Raw genomic sequence first — 21,662 nt, 5'->3', positions numbered from 1 at the left:
TTAGGGTTAGGGTTTAGGTTAGAGCTCGGGTTGGGGTTTGAGCTCGGGTTAGGGTTAGGGTTAGGGTTTAGGTTAGAGCTCGGGTTGGGGTTAGAGCTCGGGTTAGGGTTAGGGTTAGGGTTTAGGTTAGAGCTCGGGTTGGGGTTAGAGCTCGGGTTAGGGTTAGGGTTAGGGATAGGGTTAGAGCTAGACCTGGAGTTAGGGTTAGGGTTAGGGTTTAGGTTAGAGCTCGGGTTGGGGTTAGAGCTCGGGTTAGAGCTAGGGTCAGAGCTAGGGTTAGGGTTAGGGTTAGGGTTTAGGTTAGAGCTCGGGTTGGGGTTAGAGCTCGGGTAAGGGTTAGGGTTAGGGTTTAGGTTAGAGCTCGGGTTGGGGTTAGAGCTCGGGTTAGGGTTAGGGTTAGGGTTTAGGTTAGAGCTCGGGTTGGGGTTAGAGCTCGGGTTAGGGTTAGGGTTAGAGCTAGGGTTAGGGTTAGGGTTTAGGTTAGAGCTCGGGTTGGGGTTAGAGCTCGGGTAAGGGTTAGGGTTAGGGTTTAGGTTAGAGCTCGGGTTGGGGTTTGAGCTCGGGTTAGGGTTAGGGTTAGGGTTAGGGTTTAGGTTAGAGCTCGGGTTGGGGTTAGAGCTCGGGTTAGGGTTAGGGTTAGGGTTTAGGTTAGAGCTCGGGTTGGGGTTAGAGCTCGGGTTAGGGTTAGGGTTAGGGTTTAGGTTAGAGCTCGGGTTGGGGTTAGAGCTCGGGTTAGGGTTAGGGTTAGGGTTTAGGTTAGAGCTCGGGTTGGGGTTAGAGCTCGGGTTAGGGTTAGGGTTAGAGCTAGGGTTAGGGTTAGGGTTTAGGTTAGAGCTCGGGTTGGGGTTAGAGCTCGGGTAAGGGTTAGGGTTAGGGTTTAGGTTAGAGCTCGGGTTGGGGTTTGAGCTCGGGTTAGGGTAAGGGTTAGGGTTAGGGTTTAGGTTAGAGCTCGGGTTGGGGTTAGAGCTCGGGTTAGGGTTAGGGTTAGGGTTTAGGTTAGAGCTCGGGTTGGGGTTAGAGCTCGGGTTAGGGTTAGGGTTTAGGTTAGAGCTCGGGTTGGGGTTAGAGCTCGGGTTAGGGTTAGGGTTAGAGCTAGGGTTAGGGTTAGGGTTTAGGTTAGAGCTCGGGTTGGGGTTAGAGCTCGGGTAAGGGTTAGGGTTAGGGTTTAGGTTAGAGCTCGGGTTGGGGTTTGAGCTCGGGTTAGGGTTAGGGTTAGGGTTTAGGTTAGAGCTCGGGTTGGGGTTAGAGCTCGGGTTAGGGTTAGGGTTAGGGTTTAGGTTAGAGCTCGGGTTGGGGTTAAAGCTCGGGTTAGGGTTAGGGTTAGGGTTTAGGTTAGAGCTCGGGTTGGGGTTAGAGCTCGGGTTAGGGTTAGGGTTAGGGTTTAGGTTAGAGCTCGGGTTGGGGTTAGAGCTCGGGTTAGGGTTAGGGTTAGAGCTAGGGTTAGGGTTAGGGTTTAGGTTAGAGCTCGGGTTGGGGTTAGAGCTCGGGTAAGGGTTAGGGTTAGGGTTTAGGTTAGAGCTCAGGTTGGGGTTTGAGCTCGGGTTAGGGTTAGGGTTAGGGTTAGGGTTTAGGTTAGAGCTCGGGTTGGGGTTAGAGCTCGGGTTAGGGTTAGGGTTAGGGTTTAGGTTAGAGCTCGGGTTGGGGTTAGAGCTCGGGTTAGGGTTAGGGTTAGGGTTTAGGTTAGAGCTCGGGTTGGGGTTAGAGCTCGGGTTAGGGTTAGGGTTAGAGCTAGGGTTAGAGCTAGGGTTAGGGTTAGGGTTTAGGTTAGAGCTCGGGTTAGGGTTAGAGCTAGGGATAGGGTTAGGGTTAGAGCTAGACCTAGAGCTAGGGTTAGGGTTAGAGCTCGGGTTAGGGTTAGAGCTCGGGTTAGGGTTAGGGTTAGGGTTTAGGTTAGAGCTCGGGTTGGGGTTAGAGCTCGAGTTAGGGTTAGGGTTAGAGCTAGGGTTAGGGTTAGTGCTAGGCTTACGGTTAGAGTTAGGGCTAGGTCTAACCCTAGCTCTAACCCCACCCCTCGCCCTAAGCTTCAGTGCACAGGTGTCAAAGTCAAGGCCCGGGGGCCAGATACGGCCTGCCACATCATTTTATGTGGCCCGCGAAGACAAATTGTGCATCAAATTCGTGTCATTACTAGAGTTGCAAATTGTCTTCACTTTTAATAATATCTTTATTTTTAATATTTGACCAGTTTTTACTCATCTGATTTGAAAATGAGTTATTTGTCAGTTTGTTTTGTAGCTTATAACATGAAGTGTTCATACATTTAATTGGGTTGACAGTCATAATGGCCCTCTGAAAGTAGCTATGACGACAATGCAGCCCGTGAAAAAAGTGACTTTGACACCCCTGCTTTAGTGCAGTGGTTATATGGGGCAGTACACGAGCAACTGTGTTACAAATGGGGTAGCACACGAGCAACTGTGTTACAAATTTTTCCATGATAAAAAATTTTTAGATCCCCTTGGGAGTTGAACTCGGGTCACTGGGGGTGCACTAACCACTACACTACTGAACCCTCAAAGAGTATGGAAGATACATGTATGCTTTTATGGAGCAGCTCACAAGCGAATAGTTAAGATCAGTTGTCCCCAACCTTTTTTGCGCCACGGACGAGTGTCTGCTCGTGAGTGAACGATTCGTTCAAGAGAACGAATTTCTTTTCAGTGAACGAGAGTTCATATGACTTCAACCAGTAGGTGGCAGTAATGCGCATTGAAGCTGGTGCCACCTCGCCATAAAACAAAACGAAGAAGAAAATGACGTGACTTCACAACGAGTAGTGAATTGCGTTTCCCGTTCAGCAACGGAACGGGTCTGTGAGGGAACGAGTCAGGGAGTGAGTGATTTGCATTTCCAGTTCATCGCGAGAACGGATCAGTGAGGGAACCAATCCTGAGTTTACCGTTCGCGAACGAGTTAATCGGTGAACTGCCTTCCTTCCCGTGCATCAACGGACCCGTCAGTGAGCGTGTTGCGTCTCCCTCCTGGCGTGAACTATGTAAGCCAGAATGTCGATCTACGATTTGCCATGGAAAGAAAGAACCGCTCACTGAAACACCACTTCTTTTATGCACGTTTTCTCCAAGCCAACGGCTAACTTTATTGCATGAAGGGACGCGCCGTTATGCAACAACGGGGAGGTTGTGCTTCTCTTTGGGTCATCTTGATTTTATAACGCTGTTTGTCAATAAAGTGTATGCATATATACGCCTACATATTGTTATCCAACATATCTACTGCAATTTCACATTAGATTGATGGATTGAAATGTACTTTATTATTATTATTATTATTATTTTATTATTATTATTTTAATAAACATTAAAAACCTATTAAAACTTGTCTGGTGTTTTATTCCTTGTTTTTATTTTTTTGGGCATGAAAACCAAAATCTGACATTTGGTTAACTGCTTTATATGACAACATGTATGTGTTTTACGTTGTGTAGTATGTGTTGGTGTCCCCAAAAATAAAGAGCAAGTAGTCAAATACACATTCTTGACACGTACAAAAAGTGCATAAAGTTATTAGGTACACCTGAAAATGGTGGTGTACCTAATGGAGTGTCTATGTGACGTCCCAGATCAACCAGCAGGAGGTGGCGGTGAGGGCGGCTGTGGCCCTTTTCACTTTCAGTTCAGCTTTGGCCATGATTTTTCCCTAATGAAGTGGCCTCTTATTAGGTCAACCTGAAAATGGCGGTGCACCTAATGAAGTGTCCGTGTGATTCCCTCGTTAAGTGCAGGTGCGTGAAAAGTTTTAGCTCCTTTTGAACGTGAAAGAAGCTAAAACTTTTCACGCAGGTGCGCTTAACGAGGGTCACTTGGAATCATGTTGTAATGCGGCCCCAAGGACTAGAGCTTGACACCTGTGACCTTTGACCATGATATTTCCCTAATAAAGTGGCCTGTTATTAGGTACACTTGAAAATGGCGGTGTACCTAATGGAGTGTCCGTGTGATTCCCTCGTTAAGTGCAGGTGCGTGAAAACTTTTAGCTCCTTTTGAATGTGAAAGTGACCAAAAACTTTTCACGCACCTGCACTTAACGAGGTAATCACATGGACACTCCATTAGGTACACCGCTATTTTAGACTAGAGCTTGACACCTGTGACCGTTGACCATGATATTTCCCTAATAAAGTGGCCTGTTATTAGGTACACTTGAAAATGGCGGTGTACCTAATGGAGTGTCCGTGTGATTCCCTCGTTAAGTGCAGGTGCGTGAAAACTTTTAGCTCCTTTTGAATGTGAAAGTGACCAAAAACTTTTCACGCACCTGCACTTAACGAGGTAATCACATGGACACTCCATTAGGTACACCGCCATTTTAGACTAGAGCTTAACACCTGTGACCTTTGACCATGATATTTCCCTAATAAAGTGGCCTGTTATTAGGTACACTTGAAAATGGCGGTGTACCTAATGGAGTGTCCGTGTGATTCCCTCGTTAAGTGCAGGTGCGTGAAAACTTTTAGCTCCTTTTGAATGTGAAAGTGACCAAAAACTTTTCACGCAGGTGCACTTAACGAGGTAATCACATGGACACTCCATTAGGTACACCGCCATTTTAGACTAGAGCTTAACACCTGTGACCTTTGACCATGATATTTCCCTAATAAAGTGGCCTGCTATTAGGTACACTTGAAAATGGCGGTGTACCTAATGGAGTGTCCGTGTGATTCCCTCGTTAAGTGCAGGTGCGTGAAAACTTTTAGCTCCTTTTGAATGTGAAAGTGACCAAAAACTTTTCACGCAGGTGCACTTAACGAGGTAATCACATGGACACTCCATTAGGTACACCGCCATTTTAGACTAGAGCTTGACACCTGTGACCTTTGACCATGATATTTCCCTAATAAAGTGGCCTGTTATTAGATACACTTGAAACCTAATGGAGTGTCCGTGTGACGTCACAGATCAACCAGCTAATCAGAAAGTGGGGGTGAGGGCAGGTGTGGCACTTTTCACTTTCATTTAAGCTTTGACCATGATTTTTCCCCAATGAAGTGGCCTGTTATGAGGTACACCTAATGGAGTGTCCTACACTATTGGATTTCACCCCACCTCCTAGGTAGTGGGCATTGTTTTTCTCTCAGCCGACCTGGGGGCGGGGCCTCCTTATGTATTTACACATAAATACTTGCATTTGTGTTCCAATCCAAAATCTCATTCAGGTGTGTGCGCACACCTGGGATCGAACCAGGTTCATAGCGATCGAGAGCCCATGTCACTAACCAGTCGGCTATTTCGACTTGGCAGTTCCTAGTCGTTTGCACTCTTTTGTACTAGTGATGTGCATTCCAGTTTGAACTGAATCTTTAGAATTGGTTCACGCAAAAGATTTGTTCAGAAGAATCGTTCACCGAATCGGGTATGTGCTTGTGCCTGGGAGCGAACCAGGTTCATAGCGATCGAGAGCCCGTGTCACTAACCAGTCGGCTATTTCGACTTGGCAGTTCCCAGTCGTCTGCACTCTTTTGTACTAGTGATGTGCATTCCAGTTTGAACTGAATCTTTAGAATTGGTTCACGCAAAAGATTGGTTCAGAACAATCGTTCGCCGAATCGGGTATGTGCTTGTGCCTGGGCTCGAACCAGGTTCAGAGCGATCGAGAGCCCGTGTCACTAACCAGTCGGCTATTTCGACTTGGCAGTACCTAGTCGTCTGCACTCTTTTGTACTAGTGATGTGCATTCCAGTTTTAAGTGAACTGAATCTTTAGAATCGCTTCACTCAAAAGATTTGTTCAAAGGGCCATTTGTTCAAAAGCTACACTTTCTTATTTGTTTATTCATTTATTTATTTTTTACCTCGTGTAGTGTACACACACACACACACACACACACACGTACATACATACATACATACATACATACATACATACATACATACATACATACATACATACATACATACATACATACATACTACATACATACATACATACATACATACATACATACATACATACACACATACACACATACATACATACATACATACATACATACATACATACATACATACATACATACATACATACATACATACATACATACATACATACACAGTACGTACATACATACATACATACATACATACATACATACATACATACATACATACATACATACATACATACATACATACATACATACATACATACATACATACACACACATTACATAGATAATCATACTGTATTTACATGCAAAGGTATGGATCTGATGGTATGATCATTCTCACCTATGATTATGATATTCTCACTGGTTGTTTTATTTTTTGCTTTATGAGAAGCGTCAAAGATTAATTTAGGTCAGCCGCATAAGCAGAATTCCCAATTACATGTAAAATGTCTTGGCCTGACACTTTTTTTCCCCAAAGTAGCAAAGTTCATTGTTCTGAGTTTATTCCGGCTTTATTGGTAAACTGGGTGAAGACATGCTTGACTGGACTGTCCTTGTTATTTTCATGCAGATACCATGTAATGCAACCGAAAGGTAACGAGAAACTTAAACATGTAAAAAAAAAAGGTCTTCTGTAGGGATCAGTAAGCGCCTACCTTTTCCCCACTCAGGCTTATAATGAACCCAATCCGTCATGAAGCAGTATTGCCTCAGTGTTGGGGTTATACTGCCCTCTTGTGTTGACAACTGGAGTGACGTCATAATTGGGGCAGCACCATTGTTGGTCTGTGCTCCACTACAATATAGTTCTTAAACATTGGCTAAGCTGCTTAATCAAGCAGATAATGAGCAGAAAGATGTGATATTGGCTCTCTGGGTTTGAATGTGTGTGTAGCCAAAGAACATAAATATTTATGCTGGGCAAACAGATCAATGGCGATTAAAAAGGTCAAGGGCAGATGATGATGGGTGCTGGGTGTTTGTATTGATAAAATTTGGTTGGTCGTAATGAATTACAAATGTAGACACACACCAATGGGCGCTCAGAGAGAAGCTGTCGATATCAGAGCAAAATGTGTGCAATTAATTCATCAAGTGTGCTGAATGCGTCATAATTAATAAGAACGGCCACTAAGGACGCAAGCAAAAGTGAGTTGAATTATTCAACATCAAGTTGGCCCTGAGGTAAATGAACACAGCTTTTCATTGTGTTTATTGTTCAGGGATGATTTTTACTGTCCAATGAATATCACATTTTCAAAATAAATGTAAGGTATCAACCACAATGACAGATAATGTGTTAGAAATTCAAGTATATTTTACACCAAAAAAATACAGGTAATAATTTCTCCATGTTCATTTCTCTTTAAAGCGTTGACTTAGTCACAGAGAAAATGTGCAACAGTTTTATTATAACCAACAAAATGATTCAATGAATAATAATCCAGTTATGCTTTATTTTATGTTCCAGCATGATGTACATCTGCAATCAGACACAACAAGATTATCACACATTATTCACCCTGGATATTTGCAATGTATATTTCTATTTTGGAATTAAAATCATCTGTGGGAACTGTGTGCATGTCACATTTTGTTTACACTCCTAAATATTAGGAAATTATTTATGAACCTTGATTGGACACTGCGTCCTTTTTTCCATTGTGTCAAATTTCTCCATTCACTTTTAAATTTGCAAAAAACCCCACCTGATATTCTTTAAAAAAAAAAAAAAAAAATACTGTACAGCACATCTACTTTTTTATGCATTGATTGGTGTTGATAGTTAAGCCATTTAGCATTGGTTAATCCAGAAAACTAATAGTCACTTTGGTCAAGAATGGCCTTAAAAGGAATTTCCACTCAGAGGTTCAGCAAATAATGTAATCATAATCGAATGAAGAAGTGCATTAGAAGAATGATTCTCTGCACAGGGGACATGTGGACTTGTTGCTGGATGTGAACCATTTGTACTGCAGAGAAGAAGGGCACAAGAGACAACACAATTAAAATGTGACATAGAAGTGTTGATTAGCAGTCAGGACATTTTACCTTGGTTACTGCGCACATTTTAAAATCTATATTTAAAAAAAAAAAAAAAAAAAAAAGTGGTACAAAGGGAAAAGTGGTACACTTTGGAGCCCGGAACATATGAATAAAACTTACATTGTTTTCTAATGGCATCATTGGTCAGGACATTCAAATGTAAACAACAGTCATTAAATGTTTGACTTTGGACGACTGTAATTATAGTCCACACAGTAGCATTTGTCAAAATAAATACTGTCACAAATTCCAAACAGATGGAGCAGAACGCTATGCAGACGTGTCGCTTTTGATCACCACCGTAAAAGAAATGACTTACCAAGCACGCCGAGTGGAATTTCTTCTTGCAAGTACGACAGGCCTTCTTAGGCAGCGAGTAATTGGAGCCGTGGATAACAGAGAAGCAAATCATGCAATCTTCAATTCCTTCAAAGCGCTTGTCCACGTTGTTCTTCCACAATGCCAGGCCTTCCATGATGCTGCCGTTCTAAACACATGCACATGAAGAACCCAGTTGTAAAATCAAAGTGACCTCACACGTGAAAACTAGTGTGCAACTGCCCTGGTGTATTGCTACCTGATGTGTGAGGTAGGTGCTGAGCTGCAGCATCCAGTTCCTCCACTGCTGCACAGAGACGCCCACCCGTCTCCCGCTCTCGACCGCTACGGAGCCCAGAGGGTGGCTCTGCGGCAGCTGAATCACCAGCTCGATGAAAATCTCATCCACCGAGTAGGTGGCGATCACCTCCCGTGCGGCAGAGCGCGCTTTCACCTGGGTGGGAATAGACAACCATACCACCGTTTTGTTTTATGGCTGCTGACACAATTGGGACTCTAGATTACAAGAAAAAAAAAATGGTACCAAATAGAAAATTCTTACCGTCATGTTTTCAAACAATTGCGTGCTGCTGTGGACGGAGGAGATCTCCTGCGCCGAGAGCACTGGACTGACGTATTTGGTCGTGAACTTCTCCACGGTGCCGCTCACGCGCTTCTCCTGACTGTTCCACCACAGGCGCACCATAGCAGGCAGGTCCTGCACAGCGCCGTAGTAAACGCTACACGCCAAATGGGGTAGCTCCCGCTCAACGTGATCATTTTCTGTGGGAGTGGGAAAGATGGCTTAGTGCCTCGTCCACCGCTGACTTAATACGCTGGCTCTGTGTTCTTACGGTCAACCGCCAGCGTGATAGTCTCTGTGAAGTAGGTTTTGGAGTCTCTCGTTTCTGCTGCTTGGCCCGGGACGACGGGATTCTCAGGCATCAGTTTGAAGAGGTGAAGCAGGAGATTGTTTAGGGAGCAGGTTTTCTTCAGATACTGGGCGTAATGGGCACGCAACTGAAAAGGAATCAGAAGAGGGGGTTGGTCAACACCGACTGCATGCCCCTACGCTCAGAAAGTTTCTTTGTACTCACATGCGAGGGCGATGACCTGAAAAAGGTAAGGAGTAGCTTCCAGGCCAGCAGGTAGCCCAGAATGCACGAGTACTCCACGCTATGAGGCGAGACCATGGCAAACTCTCCGACTTGAAGTCCTGCCAGGATGCTGTCGCACAGCTCCTCACAAGTTGACAGCACAGCCATCAAAGCGGCCGGAGGGGAGCTGAACCAAAACACAGGAACCTGAGTGATTCTTTCTCATCTGATGCAGCATACTTTATATCATCTTGCACTTACAGGCTTGGCTCGTCACCCTCATCTTCATACTTGCTGCTGTCTCCTTCTCCGTCACATTCAGGCAGCTGAGGCATGACCCTGCATTGACGAGATGGGATCTTATTTTGTTGCTCCTAGCTTAGTCACAAGCTTACAATGTGACCTAGTAAGAAGTGTTATTTCTTCAGGGTTGGCCCATACATTGGTATAATAAAATATTTACAAAAAAGGAGGGGTGCACTTACTTTTCAGATACTCTAAAGACATTTAGTCCAAAATTATTCATACTCTCACAATACAAATATATTTTGGTTATAGTGCAAAAAGGGGAAGGTCATATGATCGCCTGGCTAGCAAAGTCTTACTTTGCCAACAAATGGTAGACCGTGACTTGAAGAGGTCGGGCATTGAAGACAAGCAGAGGGCAGAAAGTATTGAGGAGCGTCTGAAGAGGCGGCGGCAGGTTGGTCCTCTGGTCTGCAACTAATTTTGCCGGCAGGCTGTTCTGGTTCAGCTGCTGCACGGGCGCATAGGTCAGAGCCATGCCGAGCGATTGCAACACCGCCAGAGGAAAGACCGGGTCGTCGGGTTCTTTAAAGACATCTGCACTCAGACAAGATAACAGGAAAAAGCAGGCAAGATTGTTTGTTTTTAATCTTCTGCACTAAATTGTATAGAGCAACTACCTTATTGTAAAATAATACCTGTGATCTTGACAGGAATGGGTAACAGCAGGCTGTAGATTCCATCAACAAAAAAGTCTCGCCATTCCGCCACTAGTTCTGGCGGTAGCTTCTCCAAGACATCAGGCGGGGCTGATGCAAAGAACTGGCTGAGGTTTACAATCAGCGCAGCGCTCTCGCATACAAACAGCTGCACCCATGGATTCCACAGGCTGCTCACGTTCTCGCTGGCCACCTGAGATTAGAAACAAGACAGCGGATGAGATGCCAGCATGTAGTGGAGGGAGCAAAAGCGGGACGATGGAAGCTCACCTCTAACCAGGCTAACATAGCACAGAGTAAGAAATCCCACTGGCTATTCCCGAGAATTGATGGACAGCGTGTCACCAGCCAGGATAGGAAGCGCATTAGTTCCACTGTCAGGTTCAGCTGTTGTGTCGTTGCTTTAGAAAGATCACTGATGAACACAGAAGAAAGCATTTTTAGCAACAACATTAGATTGTGCAATGAATGTTGGGGCTTACCTGCCAAAGAGAAACCAGTCCTCCTTGTGGGTCCTCCACTCCGTCATGGTGCACAATACAGCCTGCACCACTTCATCCTCCACTTCCGTGTCAGCTTGCAGACAACACAGCAGCACCGCCACACTCCCGTACACATCTAGGACAAAAGAAAAAAGTGTCAACTCTCTTGTTTGACTGAAATGAAGGACACGCGTGCTAAGTCTTTTTACCGTCATCTTGTTCCCAGTTGATAATTGCAGCCGTTGCTAGGACGACCAGAGTCTGTCGGTCTTCCTGCGTCATGGTGGGGCAGAGCACCTGGAGCGTGCTCAATTTGCTTGGCGACACCGGCAACAAACTGAGACATGAAAACAAAGGCAACATACGACTTAATGCTATTCGATTAAAGTCATCAGATGTAAAGAAGGGACTCATGAGTAGAGGTTAATTGTCACTGACCTCTCCACAGAGCCGTAAAGCTTCTTCAGGCTCGTGCTGTGAGTGACTGCCAAGTCGTGGGTACCGATGTAGTTTTCCAGCGTCAGAGACCATAATCCACCAAGCTCGATTGATCTATAGGATAAATTGTCTTTTTATCGTTTTAGAAGTAGGACAAAATTGATTAAAACCTTGAGTTGATTAAGACCTTGAGTAGAGCATCTCCAGCAAATCTGTGGTTGTGACCAAGTCATGCAGACCCCCTGACAGCCCCCACTCAATGAGAAGGCTGTGATAGGTGGACACAATAGTGGGGGCATTCTCCATCTCCTGACACCACTGCAGTGAATACAGCAGCTCTGCAACTGAAGAAAAAAAAAAACCTTAAACATCATGTATGAACTGTAAATAGGGGAAAAACTGAAGCATGTGCTGCATGTTTACCTGTGTGCATCATGTTTGGCAGTTGTGGCTGGCACTTGTCATTCTTTTGGTTACAAAGTGAGGCAGCACGAGACACCTTTCCCAGAAGGGCACAGACGCTTAAATGGGCTGGTAAGACTTTTGGCAATTTCACTTTCCACGTGTCTTTGCAGGAGCTTTCACAAACTCCCCTGTAACGGCTTGCCAGCAAAGATGTCTTGACCCACTTCAGAAGAGACAAGTGTTTTATTTAAAAATCAGCATAAATAAAACACAAGCAGTCCTCAGCCCAAGTTTGTTTTCTTACTTGTGATGGCAAGGCCTGTCTGAGTTTTGTCCATTCGGTAACGCTGGGCATCAAGTGGGTAAAAAATTGGAAAAGGATGGCAGAGTCTTGATCGCAGACAGAGGTGATGGTCTCCACTATGCTTTGTACAGCTTGAACTAAATACTGCAAACTAAATAAGATACACACACACACAAAAATCACCTACACAAAACAAATTCAATTTCCTCTTTAGAGCTGAAAATATTAAAAAGTTTGGTTAAAGATTTTGGAAGTAGTTTGTACCTTTTGATATCCAAAGATTCAGTGAGTAATTTGCTCTGCACCCAGAGGGCGGCACTGTGCAAGAAACCACCTTGCGCCACCTCATACTGAGAGTGTTGGACTAGTGACTGGACCCCAGCAACGCATACCTTCGCCAATTTATCCAAGATGGAGTCTGTCAGGGAGAGATCAATACATTAGGTCTTAAGGACAGATCTGTGCACATCACACAGTCTTACCTGACAGATAAGTGTGTGTTCGATCTTGGGCGATGAGTTGAAAGACCGTGAGCAGGAGTTCCTCAGCAGAAGGAAGCAGCAGGCAGTTTTGCACGGACGAGAAGAAGGTGGAGGCCACGTCGCAGATGAAGGAGACAAGCGGCTCCATGTTGCCCGCGTCTGACAGACTCTTGGTCTCGGACAACGTTGCGTGCAGATTCTCCAAGATCTTCTCCATGTACACCTCCCCAATTAGAGGTTCTAGAGTACACAAAAATTATTTAAGTATCTCTACTTTTACTTTAGTGTGTGAATACTTTTGCCTCCTACCGTTATTATGATGCTGTGAGAGAACCATGCTGATGAGGGTCCAACTGTGGCAGCTGCTAGAAGACGCCGAGCCGGAGCCACCGTGTCCGACCTTGCAGAGTTCCTTGGTCAACCTGAGAAGATGCTCGCCCAGGACTGAACCTTTGAGCCACTCGCTACAACTTGCAAGCGTGTCTGGGTCAGCACACGCCTGGTCGGGAAGAGAGCAGAGAGAGCAATTGACATCCTAATGCTCGCATGAGTCTTTGTGAGGAAATGGACACATACCCTCTGGATGATTTGCAAAGTAATTCCACAGTGTAGTTCCATCTGCAAACAACACAATGGACATCAGGTTAAAAAAGGTAAGGCCATCAGAGACAGAAAAAAAACCCTGTGTTTTTACATGAGAGTTTTATTATTTTTATTTAGTGCTAATTAAATGTCTGGATGGATGTTACCATGGTGATATGGTCAAGGATGCGGGTGGTCTCCTGGCGGCTGCAGCAAGACAATGAGCTGAAGACCATCTCCACAAGGTGCTCCGTGTCTGTCCGCTCCTTCTCGGCCAACCACGGCACCACTCGCTCCAGCAGGAAGCGCACGGCCGGGTTGTTTGCTCTTCCCTCGCTGTCTTCTTTAACGTCATCGTCCAACTCGACCAACGTCTAAAACAAAATTGAGTTTAATGGCTTCATTGGCTCCAGTTAGATGACAAGATTGGGTTGGAGGGGGTCATAAAAACTTACAGTGAATATATTAAGAGTGTGAAAAGATTGCAGCAGATGGGAAAGGAAGACAAGATGTCTCTCGGAGCTTCTCTCATTCACATGCACCAGGCACAGTTGCACCAGCTGGCACACCACTTCCTCAAAATGGTGCGTCTGCGGCGAACTGCACACCACAGTGGACGTGAGCTCCGTCTTTGCCGCCTCGCCTCCCTCCGTGCCAGCTTTGTCGCCAGTTCCAGATTCAGAAAAACTGATCTTGACCGACTTTTTCTTCAACGTATGTTTTCTGTTGACTCGCTCTGGGTAGCGCATCACCTAAAGGGATAAAAGACAGAGAGAGCTCAGACGCATTGATTTATTTGAGCCTCGAGGCGGGAATGGAGCAAACTGACTTGCAGCAAGGCGGCGATCCCCTCCAAAGCTTGTCGATCCGCTTCCTCGCTGTCTGCGTGGCGCGTAAAGGCAAGGCCGAGCTCCTCCCAGAAGTCTGCCACAAGCTCTTGAAAGACTTTAGATTCGCTGCTTGCCCTCTTCTCCCAGGAAACAAGCATTTCAGTGACCAACAGGAAGAGAGGACCATTCTGAAGGATGGGCTTCTCAAAAGCGCTTTCAAGTAGCGGCAGGAGCTAAGAGAGGAGACGACAAAAGTGAGAACAGGTTTTGTTTTGCATGGTAGGAAACAAGAAAGTGTGATGATTTAACCTGCTGAGAAATAAGCATGGTCCGGATTTTGCACTGATCCTCCTCCTCTTCTTCCAAATGGCCTAATATGCAGAACCTCAAACACTCGATGGTGGCAGTCACAATAATGGCACTTTCTGAGGGGCTCTTGGCCGCACGCTCACTGGAAATACTAAACATCAAACATACACATGATCAGAATGGTGGGCAGGAAAAGCTAAATGGCTTAGACATGAGACTGCAAATAAGTGGGTCACAAACACTGTGCATAAAGATATCGGTGAAAACCGGGAATTGCATCATTTGAAAGATTTACCCAAGTATGAGTGAGGTGAAGAAAGCAGTATAGAACTCCAAGGCTGGGTCGGTGACTTGTTGAGGCAGTTTGCTAAGGAATGGCATCAAATTAGGGTGAAGGGCTTTCGCCATGCCTTTGCCCCCTTCTTTTAACAGAGACCAAAGTTTGGGCAGGAAGCCCTTCTTTGAGTTGATGTGTGTCCAGCAATCCTGCAAAGAGAAGGATATTAACATATACGCCCTTACAGAGGACTGGGAGGAGTTCTTACAGGTATGGAGGACACCACATGGAGAACAGCCTCCCACACGGCAGGTAGCACCAGTGGATCTGTGTCGTCGATGCTGAGAAGAACGGCCGGGCAGAGACGTGCCGCCTCGCTTTGCGCAAGGCTTGGCGTTAACTCGCACACAGAGCATAGCATCTCGAAGAAAGCCCCTCTTACCTGTGAAGAAGCCATTTTACACACTACTAAGTCAGAGGCTATATTCATTTAAAGGCAACTGAACCACTACATTACCTGTGGTGCCTTGTGTTTGCTGTACTTCCAGAACTTGGCAGGGCTGACGAGATGAGCTAGTCTGGGATCCATGGCGGCCATGTCATTCTGCGGCAGCAAGGAGAGCAGTCGCTTCACCCCCAGAAGAGAGCTGGTCAGCATGCGCAAATATTTGGCTTCTCGCTCATCCTCAGTCACAATTCTGGCAACAAAAAAGTTGTTTTATTTAACATGATTAGACAGCAGCTAATTCAGGATGACTGAGGTTGGCTTACTGAGGATCACTGAGTGTATCAGCAGTATCCTTTAATAAGACATCTTGAAGTACCTGCAGCGTATCAAAAACATGAAGCAGAATTAACCTCAAGCCTCTTTAAAGACACCGTTAACTACTCACATTAAGGATCTCATCTTTGCAAAAGCTGAGGGCTTCCGGCTGCTTGGTGGCTGAGAAGGCAGCCTGGAAAGCTCGGCGTGCGGCGGAGGCTGCTGGTGTGTAAGTGTCGCATTGGGACAGGATCCAGTGGCCCATCAAGCTTTTCAGAAAGGGAGCCAAGCTGCGACGCACTTTCAGTACCAGCTGCTCAAGGGCCAGCTGGGTGGCCTCTCTGATTCGCCGATCATGGTCCTGAAAGACACAATGAAGGAAATTGACATTTTATTAAATCTATGTGTCTTGCCAATCATGCCTTTAAAAAGAAGATACTGCTCAGTTGTGATGGACATTCTGAGATATAATACTTGGGTTACTGGAGTTGTATCTGGGGAAGCAGAATTTTTGACACGTGTCAAATAAAATACAAATTAGCTACTCACCACCGATATCTTGCAGTAAATTCTAGGCCAATATGGAAGGACCCCTTTAACATCTTCAGCATCACGCTCCTGACACATAGAACCAAAGTCCTGCACAGCCTGGAAAAAGAAAAACAGAGGATACGTTTTGACCACCATCAAGCCATCGCTTTTGACAATTTTTCAATGCGTGAACTTACTTTCAGTCTGGTGACGACATCTCTTTTGGAAAGTTTCCTGAGCACCAGTCTAAAGTCTGCATCGACAAGGTTGTCAAGCTCCTCTGCTCCATGGAAAGCAGGCACGTAACTCAATTCCGAAGATACTGTTGTATCAAAACCAACGAATCCCGGAATAGCGCCACCTTCTCTGGTCAACACCTCTGCAGCACGGCCACTACTGGACGGCTATCGGAGGAAAAGGGAAAGCTGATGTTCAAAACCACACCAAACCAAAGTGACACTAAAGTAAATGCTGATATTACGTAAACAAATCATTTCTGCAACAGGATTTCGCCTTCATCAATAGCATTCGCTGCTATCACCAAGTTAGCACCAAGTAAACACAGTGATGACGGGTAACTGGTACTCACTCGAACGTTTCCTTTAGTTCGTTGTTTGTTTTTGCCCCCCATGGGTACTAAAAAATGAGGTAATCTTTGTTTTAGTAACGAAACTTCAAGAGTTCCTTGATGCTCAACATGCTACATGTGACGAATGACGATCCGGAAATGTAGTATCCTGTGAAATGATTTCAAAATAAAATGAATAAAATCGTAGCAGACACAGGGGGTTAATGTAATTCGCAATCAGACATACACAACTAAATATTAATATCTCCTTGATAAGCTTCGGCGAGATTGAAATATGTCCGCTTTTGCGTATATATAAAAGCTTTTACACTGAAAAGGCATGAGTCACTTCCGTTAACGCACCGCACTTGTCAATGACGCAATAAAATCAACATTAAATGTTTGTTATACCAGGAATCACCAACCTTTCAGAAACGGAGAATTACTTAGGTATTCATTGATGCCAAGTGCAAATTCTAAAATAATAAATTCGCTCAAATGACCCATTATACGTTACATTATTATTCAGAACAATCTCCCATGACTATAGCTGGTCAAAAATTCCTTTATAAATCTGAAAATGTTCATTAGTAACATACCTACATAGAATCGAAACACTTTAGAATATAAATTAAAAAATATTTAATACTTCATGTTCACATGAATCATAAACATGTGCAGTCAATTACATTTGTGTAATATGTAACATAGATTTTGTTAGTGTGCTGTCATCTTTTCCACAAATTTTCTAACAGAGGTCACATGTGTCTAAAGCTGTTCCGAAGTGCTGGATGCAAAATGTCGAGAAACAAAGTCGAATTTCACAGCCCAATCATACATGATCAAGTCCGCTTACCGTAAGAAACCTTAAGTTAAAAATCAACTGTGTAAAATATGTTAAGAAAGTTTTTGGGTATACGCTATTAATGTGGGGAGCTGAGTACCTATCTGAGCTGTGAATAAAACATTTCCTGCAGGTAGGTAAACTGCAATCCGACAAATGTAAATATAAAATTATATCGTTTCTTTGCACTGATGGTCAACATTAGATACATTTAACTTTGCTGTGAATTCAAACTGCACAAATTGGTAATATGAAACAAGAAACTAAAATAATGACATACATCTCATCTATTTTGGTCAATCAAAACTTGACAATGTATTATTCTGAGAGATTTTTTTTGTCCAAAGAATTTAAATCATTCGTATCTTAATGACATGACTCATTCACATTATTCAAAATAGGCAGCTTCCAAGAAATTTACTTGGCTGCGCAATTTAATTCTAAGTATTTCAGAGACCCAACTGTTTATATAAAAGTCATTAAAGTCAATTTTCCACAACCTCTTTCGACAAAGTTATTTGTTCGAATGCTTCCTTAGAAGTGAGATGTATATCTAACAAAGAAACCAGAGATGATGATCGTGCAAAAGTGGTCATGGATGCTAAATCACAGCAATGTTGCAAGTTAAAAAGAGGGCTCAGGGTTGTATCTGTTTTTTTTTTGGGTTGGACTGATCAAATTGAATGGATTTAGTGGGTTAAACTCACACCTGTGTTTAAGTTAGACAGTGAACCTCTTTGTTCAACTGTCAATAGCTGATGGATTATCTAGCTTGTCCAAAACACCATTCCAACAACCGCGAGGGAACCTGAGACAGAAAAAGTTAAGAGGTGGAATGCTACAACCTTGATGGCCATTTTACCGGAAAAATGCATAATTGAGCACTGCAGATTTTCTTTAGTTCATACAGACTAGCAAAAGGCCATCATATGCATCAAATGCATCTGGCCACATCCCCAAAGACTCAGAACAGGCTGGTCAAGATAACCCTCAAATAACTCATCTCAAAGATCATTATTTTTGATTACCACAACCTCTCCTCTACACTCAATGGAAGTCATCCAAGCTGAACGTCGCCCCCTTGTGGAAGCATTGTGTGGCTGGGCATTGAAACATAGCGAGGGTCCAGTTGGGGCACAAAACCCCCAAAGTCCCTCGAGGCCTGTGTGCCGAAAACATCCAGCAGTTGTCGGTTCATCAGGCCAAACCTAAAATGCAAATTATCGTGTACATAAGATAGTCCTGATAATAGAATAACGATAATTCCTCATTGACAAATTGCATTCACAATTGTCTTTGTTTTGATTTGCCATTTAAAAAAACAAAAACAAATGCATCCTACCTGCCCTTGGTGAGACGCAGAAGAAACTTCCAGTAGGCAGGTCGAAGATTCTGCATTTCCATCACAGCCTGATGATGACAATTTATCATCGCGTGTCCCATTCATGAGATCCACTGTGGTGTGTTGTGTTTGTGTGTGACTCACAGCTTGAAAGCAGATGGCGGTGGAGATGGCATAGAGATACGTGTCGGCTTGCGGGAAGTACGGGAAATGGCCGGCCTCGATGCCCTTGAAGTACAAGGTCTGGAGGGGAGCAAAGGTTGCCGTGAGTAGTGTTATTGATGAACTCCGCACCACAAGGGAAAACATTATATGTTCCAGTTGAACTATTAACTGAATGTTCAAACTTCTCACTTGCCGCAAGTTCAAATACAAATTTGACTCTTTTTACCTCCACCAGTTTAGAGAAGAGATACATGGATATCGATGTGCTCTTGTAGAAGAACATGGAGGTTCCCGCCAGGAAGCCTGAGGAGAAACATAAGCAATGTTACATCATGAGAATGGATCATTGAATGGATCATCGTTGACTTACCAGCCACCAAAGCGTGGAGCTCATCATCAATATCCCGCAACCACCGAAGCAAGCAACTTGCTCCCTAAATTAACCAGAAAGGGACTTGCGTAAAAAACAAACTCTGACCTGGAAATGTCCAACAATCTAAAACAAAATTGACCTTGTAGATGCTAACAAAGGAGCCTAAAAAGGCACCGAGCTGGAAGTTGTCTTTGTTGTAGAAGAGGGAAGGGAGCCGTGAAGGTTTGGAGAAGAGGTACCGGAAAGCTGAGGGCACTTTAAGGCAGCACTGGATCAAGTAGCCGACGCTGAACATCCTCACGAAGCCCTGAACAAAAAGCATCGCACAAAAATCAGTATCGGCAATTAAGACAATGCGAACATCCGGTAAGCACGTGGACTTACTTTAATGCAGTAGGAAATGCAGTTGTCATGACGATGTTTACAACATCTGTGTTTTGGACCTCGTTTGCATCTGGATAATTGCAGAGACGCAAAGATGACTACTGAGCTACTCCAATCCAAATTCCTCACAATCCAATGTGCCTCACATTGATTCCAGAAATTCCCTTGTGTATGCTAGCAAAGATATGCTGGAGTCCATCCGCGTTGCCGGGGCACGTGAAGGCTCTGAGGAATCCGACACCTCTTGGGGAGTTGCAGGAATTTGCTCGGCCACAGCAGAATGAGATGGGATCTCTTCCTTGCCGACGATGAATCTGAGAGCAGGAGAACATGCAGCGCAAGTATCAAATCTCTGTCACTCAGGCTGCAAAATGAAGCCGAGTAACGTACTTTAATGCGGAGAATGAAAAGCCTTTAAGGCCATCTTTATTCCTGTGGGAAAACACAGTTTGACATCGATCATCACATTAGGCTATGACAGCATGTTTGATCTGACCTGAAGAAGAACATGTAGAGGGATGCAGTTATGCAGAACAGGAGCACCTAAAGGGGGGGGAAAGAGCACAAGAGGTGGTCAGAAAATAGTTTCCCAATCACGTCAGCAAAACTCGTTTGTCTTGTACCTCGCCATGTTTGATTGGTTTGATGAAGCCTCGTGTCACAGCCATGCGGAACAAGGTCTCTGTTGCCTGCAAATGGACGACACACATTTGTACAAACGTAGATGGTCTGAATTCAAATGTGTCACAGAAGTACTTACGAGATTTGTCATGTATATTGTGAGAAGCCCTCTCCTGCGTAAGGAGAAATATGACATCATCAAAAGACATGGGGAAGAACTGGATGCCACAATCTGAGAATTACAATCTCACCTGCTCTTTCGTTCCAAAAGGATCGCAAGATAGGAGGCCGGTAGGGCTGAGCCAAACCCGGCAGACCAGGAATAAAACCCTCCCAGCAGTTTCCTTCAGTGGAAATAGTCAGTGTTGTTGAGTTAAAATAACCACAAAGCGCTTGGTAACTTTCTTAGTGGATTCAATTAAAGAAAATTGAAAATTTGTAGTGACCAACCTGAGAATACAGAAGAAGAGTATATAGAGGCCTGCATTCGTTGAGAGGAAAGAGGTAGACCGTAAGATCTCAGGAAGGAGCCTTTTTAAGTAGTAATCCTTCTTTCTTCTTCTAAGAATAGCTGCTATCTGTTAATTGGAAGAGTCAGAGTACTGTCAGCATCGAGGCACTGCACCGGAGTGGTGCTTGACAATGCTCATATTCCGGGTGTAAATATCAAAATAAGGAGAAACGGTAGTTCTTTCGAGCAAACTATTTAGACATATTGCTTCAGACGTGAAGCCAGACTTATAGAGCACCTCCGCGATACCTTTGGAGTGACAAACGTGTGTTAGCAGAGTTTTAGCCATACTTAAAACATTCCCACAACTCGAATGTGCTAGCGGCTAACGTTTAGCATTATGCGTATGTGCGATGAAATGCTACAACTCACCAAATAAAGAGGGGCGTATATTTTGAAGGAGACCTCCAGAGCGCACCTCGTTATTTCCACGGCGGACTGCATACATGACGGGTTCCAAGTGTGACCGACTTCATAGCAGTTGTGCGTTATCTTGCTGAGGACAGCCATGGCTGTCTCGCGTGCTAGCAAGTGACAGCCAGCCGGGAGGGCGGGACGGACACGCGCTGACGTGCGCGCTCACGTTGCGTGACCTCGTTTGCGTCAAATGTTGCGCAATATTTTTTGCTATAAATATGATTTTTTACAATAAAAATGACGACGAGATTTGAGGTGCATAAATAAGACAATGTAGACACATTTATAATGATTAAAAATGTTGTTATTGCTGTTTTTATACTACAGTACAACACTTTATTTTTATTTTAATCTCGTAATTTTGGATTGCTCTGTTGATCCTGTAAAGTGACATTTGTGTACTGTTATTAGTACTTAATGGCTATAGTCTAATTAGCTAATTAGACAATATACAACTATAATAACATTTTACGTTAGTTATCAGCTGAAAAACAAGCAAACAAATTCACGAAACAATTAAAATTATTTTAAACACAAAATTAAGTCATTTGACTTCACAGCTAGTCTATAAATTTCACTTTTCTAGTTGAGCTCCGGAAAATCAATACCGTAAATTTTCCTCTAATTAAATTAATTCAAAAGCACGTAATGAGAAAAATGAGGGACAGCTAGTCCGCACTATGTGGAAATTATACAGCCATTTC

At 44.1% G+C, this 21,662-nt stretch overlaps 2 protein-coding genes across 2 annotated transcripts; both read right to left on the bottom strand.

Annotated features, from left to right (window-relative positions):
* Positions 1–7,341: 7,341 nt before the first annotated feature.
* Positions 7,342–16,478, bottom strand: ltn1 (listerin E3 ubiquitin protein ligase 1). Its single transcript, XM_088398094.1, has 32 exons — positions 16,323–16,478; positions 15,931–16,137; positions 15,752–15,850; positions 15,333–15,563; positions 15,211–15,263; positions 14,957–15,137; positions 14,708–14,881; positions 14,458–14,648; positions 14,163–14,313; positions 13,853–14,086; positions 13,479–13,775; positions 13,191–13,397; positions 13,018–13,059; positions 12,751–12,940; positions 12,442–12,681; positions 12,224–12,377; positions 11,960–12,110; positions 11,674–11,878; positions 11,438–11,594; positions 11,251–11,364; positions 11,022–11,149; positions 10,813–10,948; positions 10,601–10,745; positions 10,310–10,523; positions 9,971–10,208; positions 9,627–9,704; positions 9,366–9,552; positions 9,123–9,288; positions 8,831–9,051; positions 8,528–8,722; positions 8,270–8,437; positions 7,342–7,877 (listed from the first exon to the last, which is right to left on the bottom strand). Exons 1-32 carry the CDS (start codon positions 16,362–16,364, stop codon positions 7,815–7,817), a joined length of 5,259 nt encoding a protein of 1,752 aa, XP_088254220.1. The 5' UTR covers positions 16,365–16,478; the 3' UTR covers positions 7,342–7,814.
* A 450-nt stretch (positions 16,479–16,928) lies between these two features.
* Positions 16,929–21,116, bottom strand: tmem135 (transmembrane protein 135). Its single transcript, XM_088398101.1, has 15 exons — positions 20,914–21,116; positions 20,481–20,608; positions 20,282–20,374; positions 20,170–20,203; positions 20,033–20,098; positions 19,906–19,952; positions 19,800–19,841; positions 19,556–19,723; positions 19,410–19,479; positions 19,165–19,332; positions 19,023–19,086; positions 18,879–18,955; positions 18,632–18,730; positions 18,488–18,555; positions 16,929–18,353 (listed from the first exon to the last, which is right to left on the bottom strand). Exons 1-15 carry the CDS (start codon positions 21,049–21,051, stop codon positions 18,203–18,205), a joined length of 1,413 nt encoding a protein of 470 aa, XP_088254227.1. The 5' UTR covers positions 21,052–21,116; the 3' UTR covers positions 16,929–18,202.
* Between the last annotated feature and the right edge of the window lie 546 nt (positions 21,117–21,662).

Source organism: Syngnathus floridae, chromosome 15, assembly GCF_059516105.1.
Source record: "Syngnathus floridae isolate MCC-2025c chromosome 15, RoL_Sflo_1.0, whole genome shotgun sequence".
NCBI classification, from domain to species: domain Eukaryota; kingdom Metazoa; phylum Chordata; class Actinopteri; order Syngnathiformes; family Syngnathidae; genus Syngnathus; species Syngnathus floridae.
This window is presented reverse-complemented; position numbering and strand designations above follow the sequence as displayed.

Coding starts and splice junctions, on each gene's coding strand:
- ltn1 (XM_088398094.1), bottom strand. CDS start 16,364: ATGGGGGGCAAAAACAAACAACGAACTAAAGGAAACGTTCGA. Junction 12,111..12,223: donor GAATCTTTGGATATCAAAAG/GTACAAACTACT, acceptor TATCTTATTTAG/TTTGCAGTATTTAGTTCAAG. Junction 10,524..10,600: donor CTATGTTAGCCTGGTTAGAG/GTGAGCTTCCAT, acceptor TTCTAATCTCAG/GTGGCCAGCGAGAACGTGAG.
- tmem135 (XM_088398101.1), bottom strand. CDS start 21,051: ATGGCTGTCCTCAGCAAGATAACGCACAACTGCTATGAAGTCGGTCAC. Junction 20,609..20,913: donor TATACGCCCCTCTTTATTTG/GTGAGTTGTAGC, acceptor TCCAATTAACAG/ATAGCAGCTATTCTTAGAAG. Junction 19,480..19,555: donor AGGGAATTTCTGGAATCAAT/GTGAGGCACATT, acceptor GCAATTATCCAG/ATGCAAACGAGGTCCAAAAC.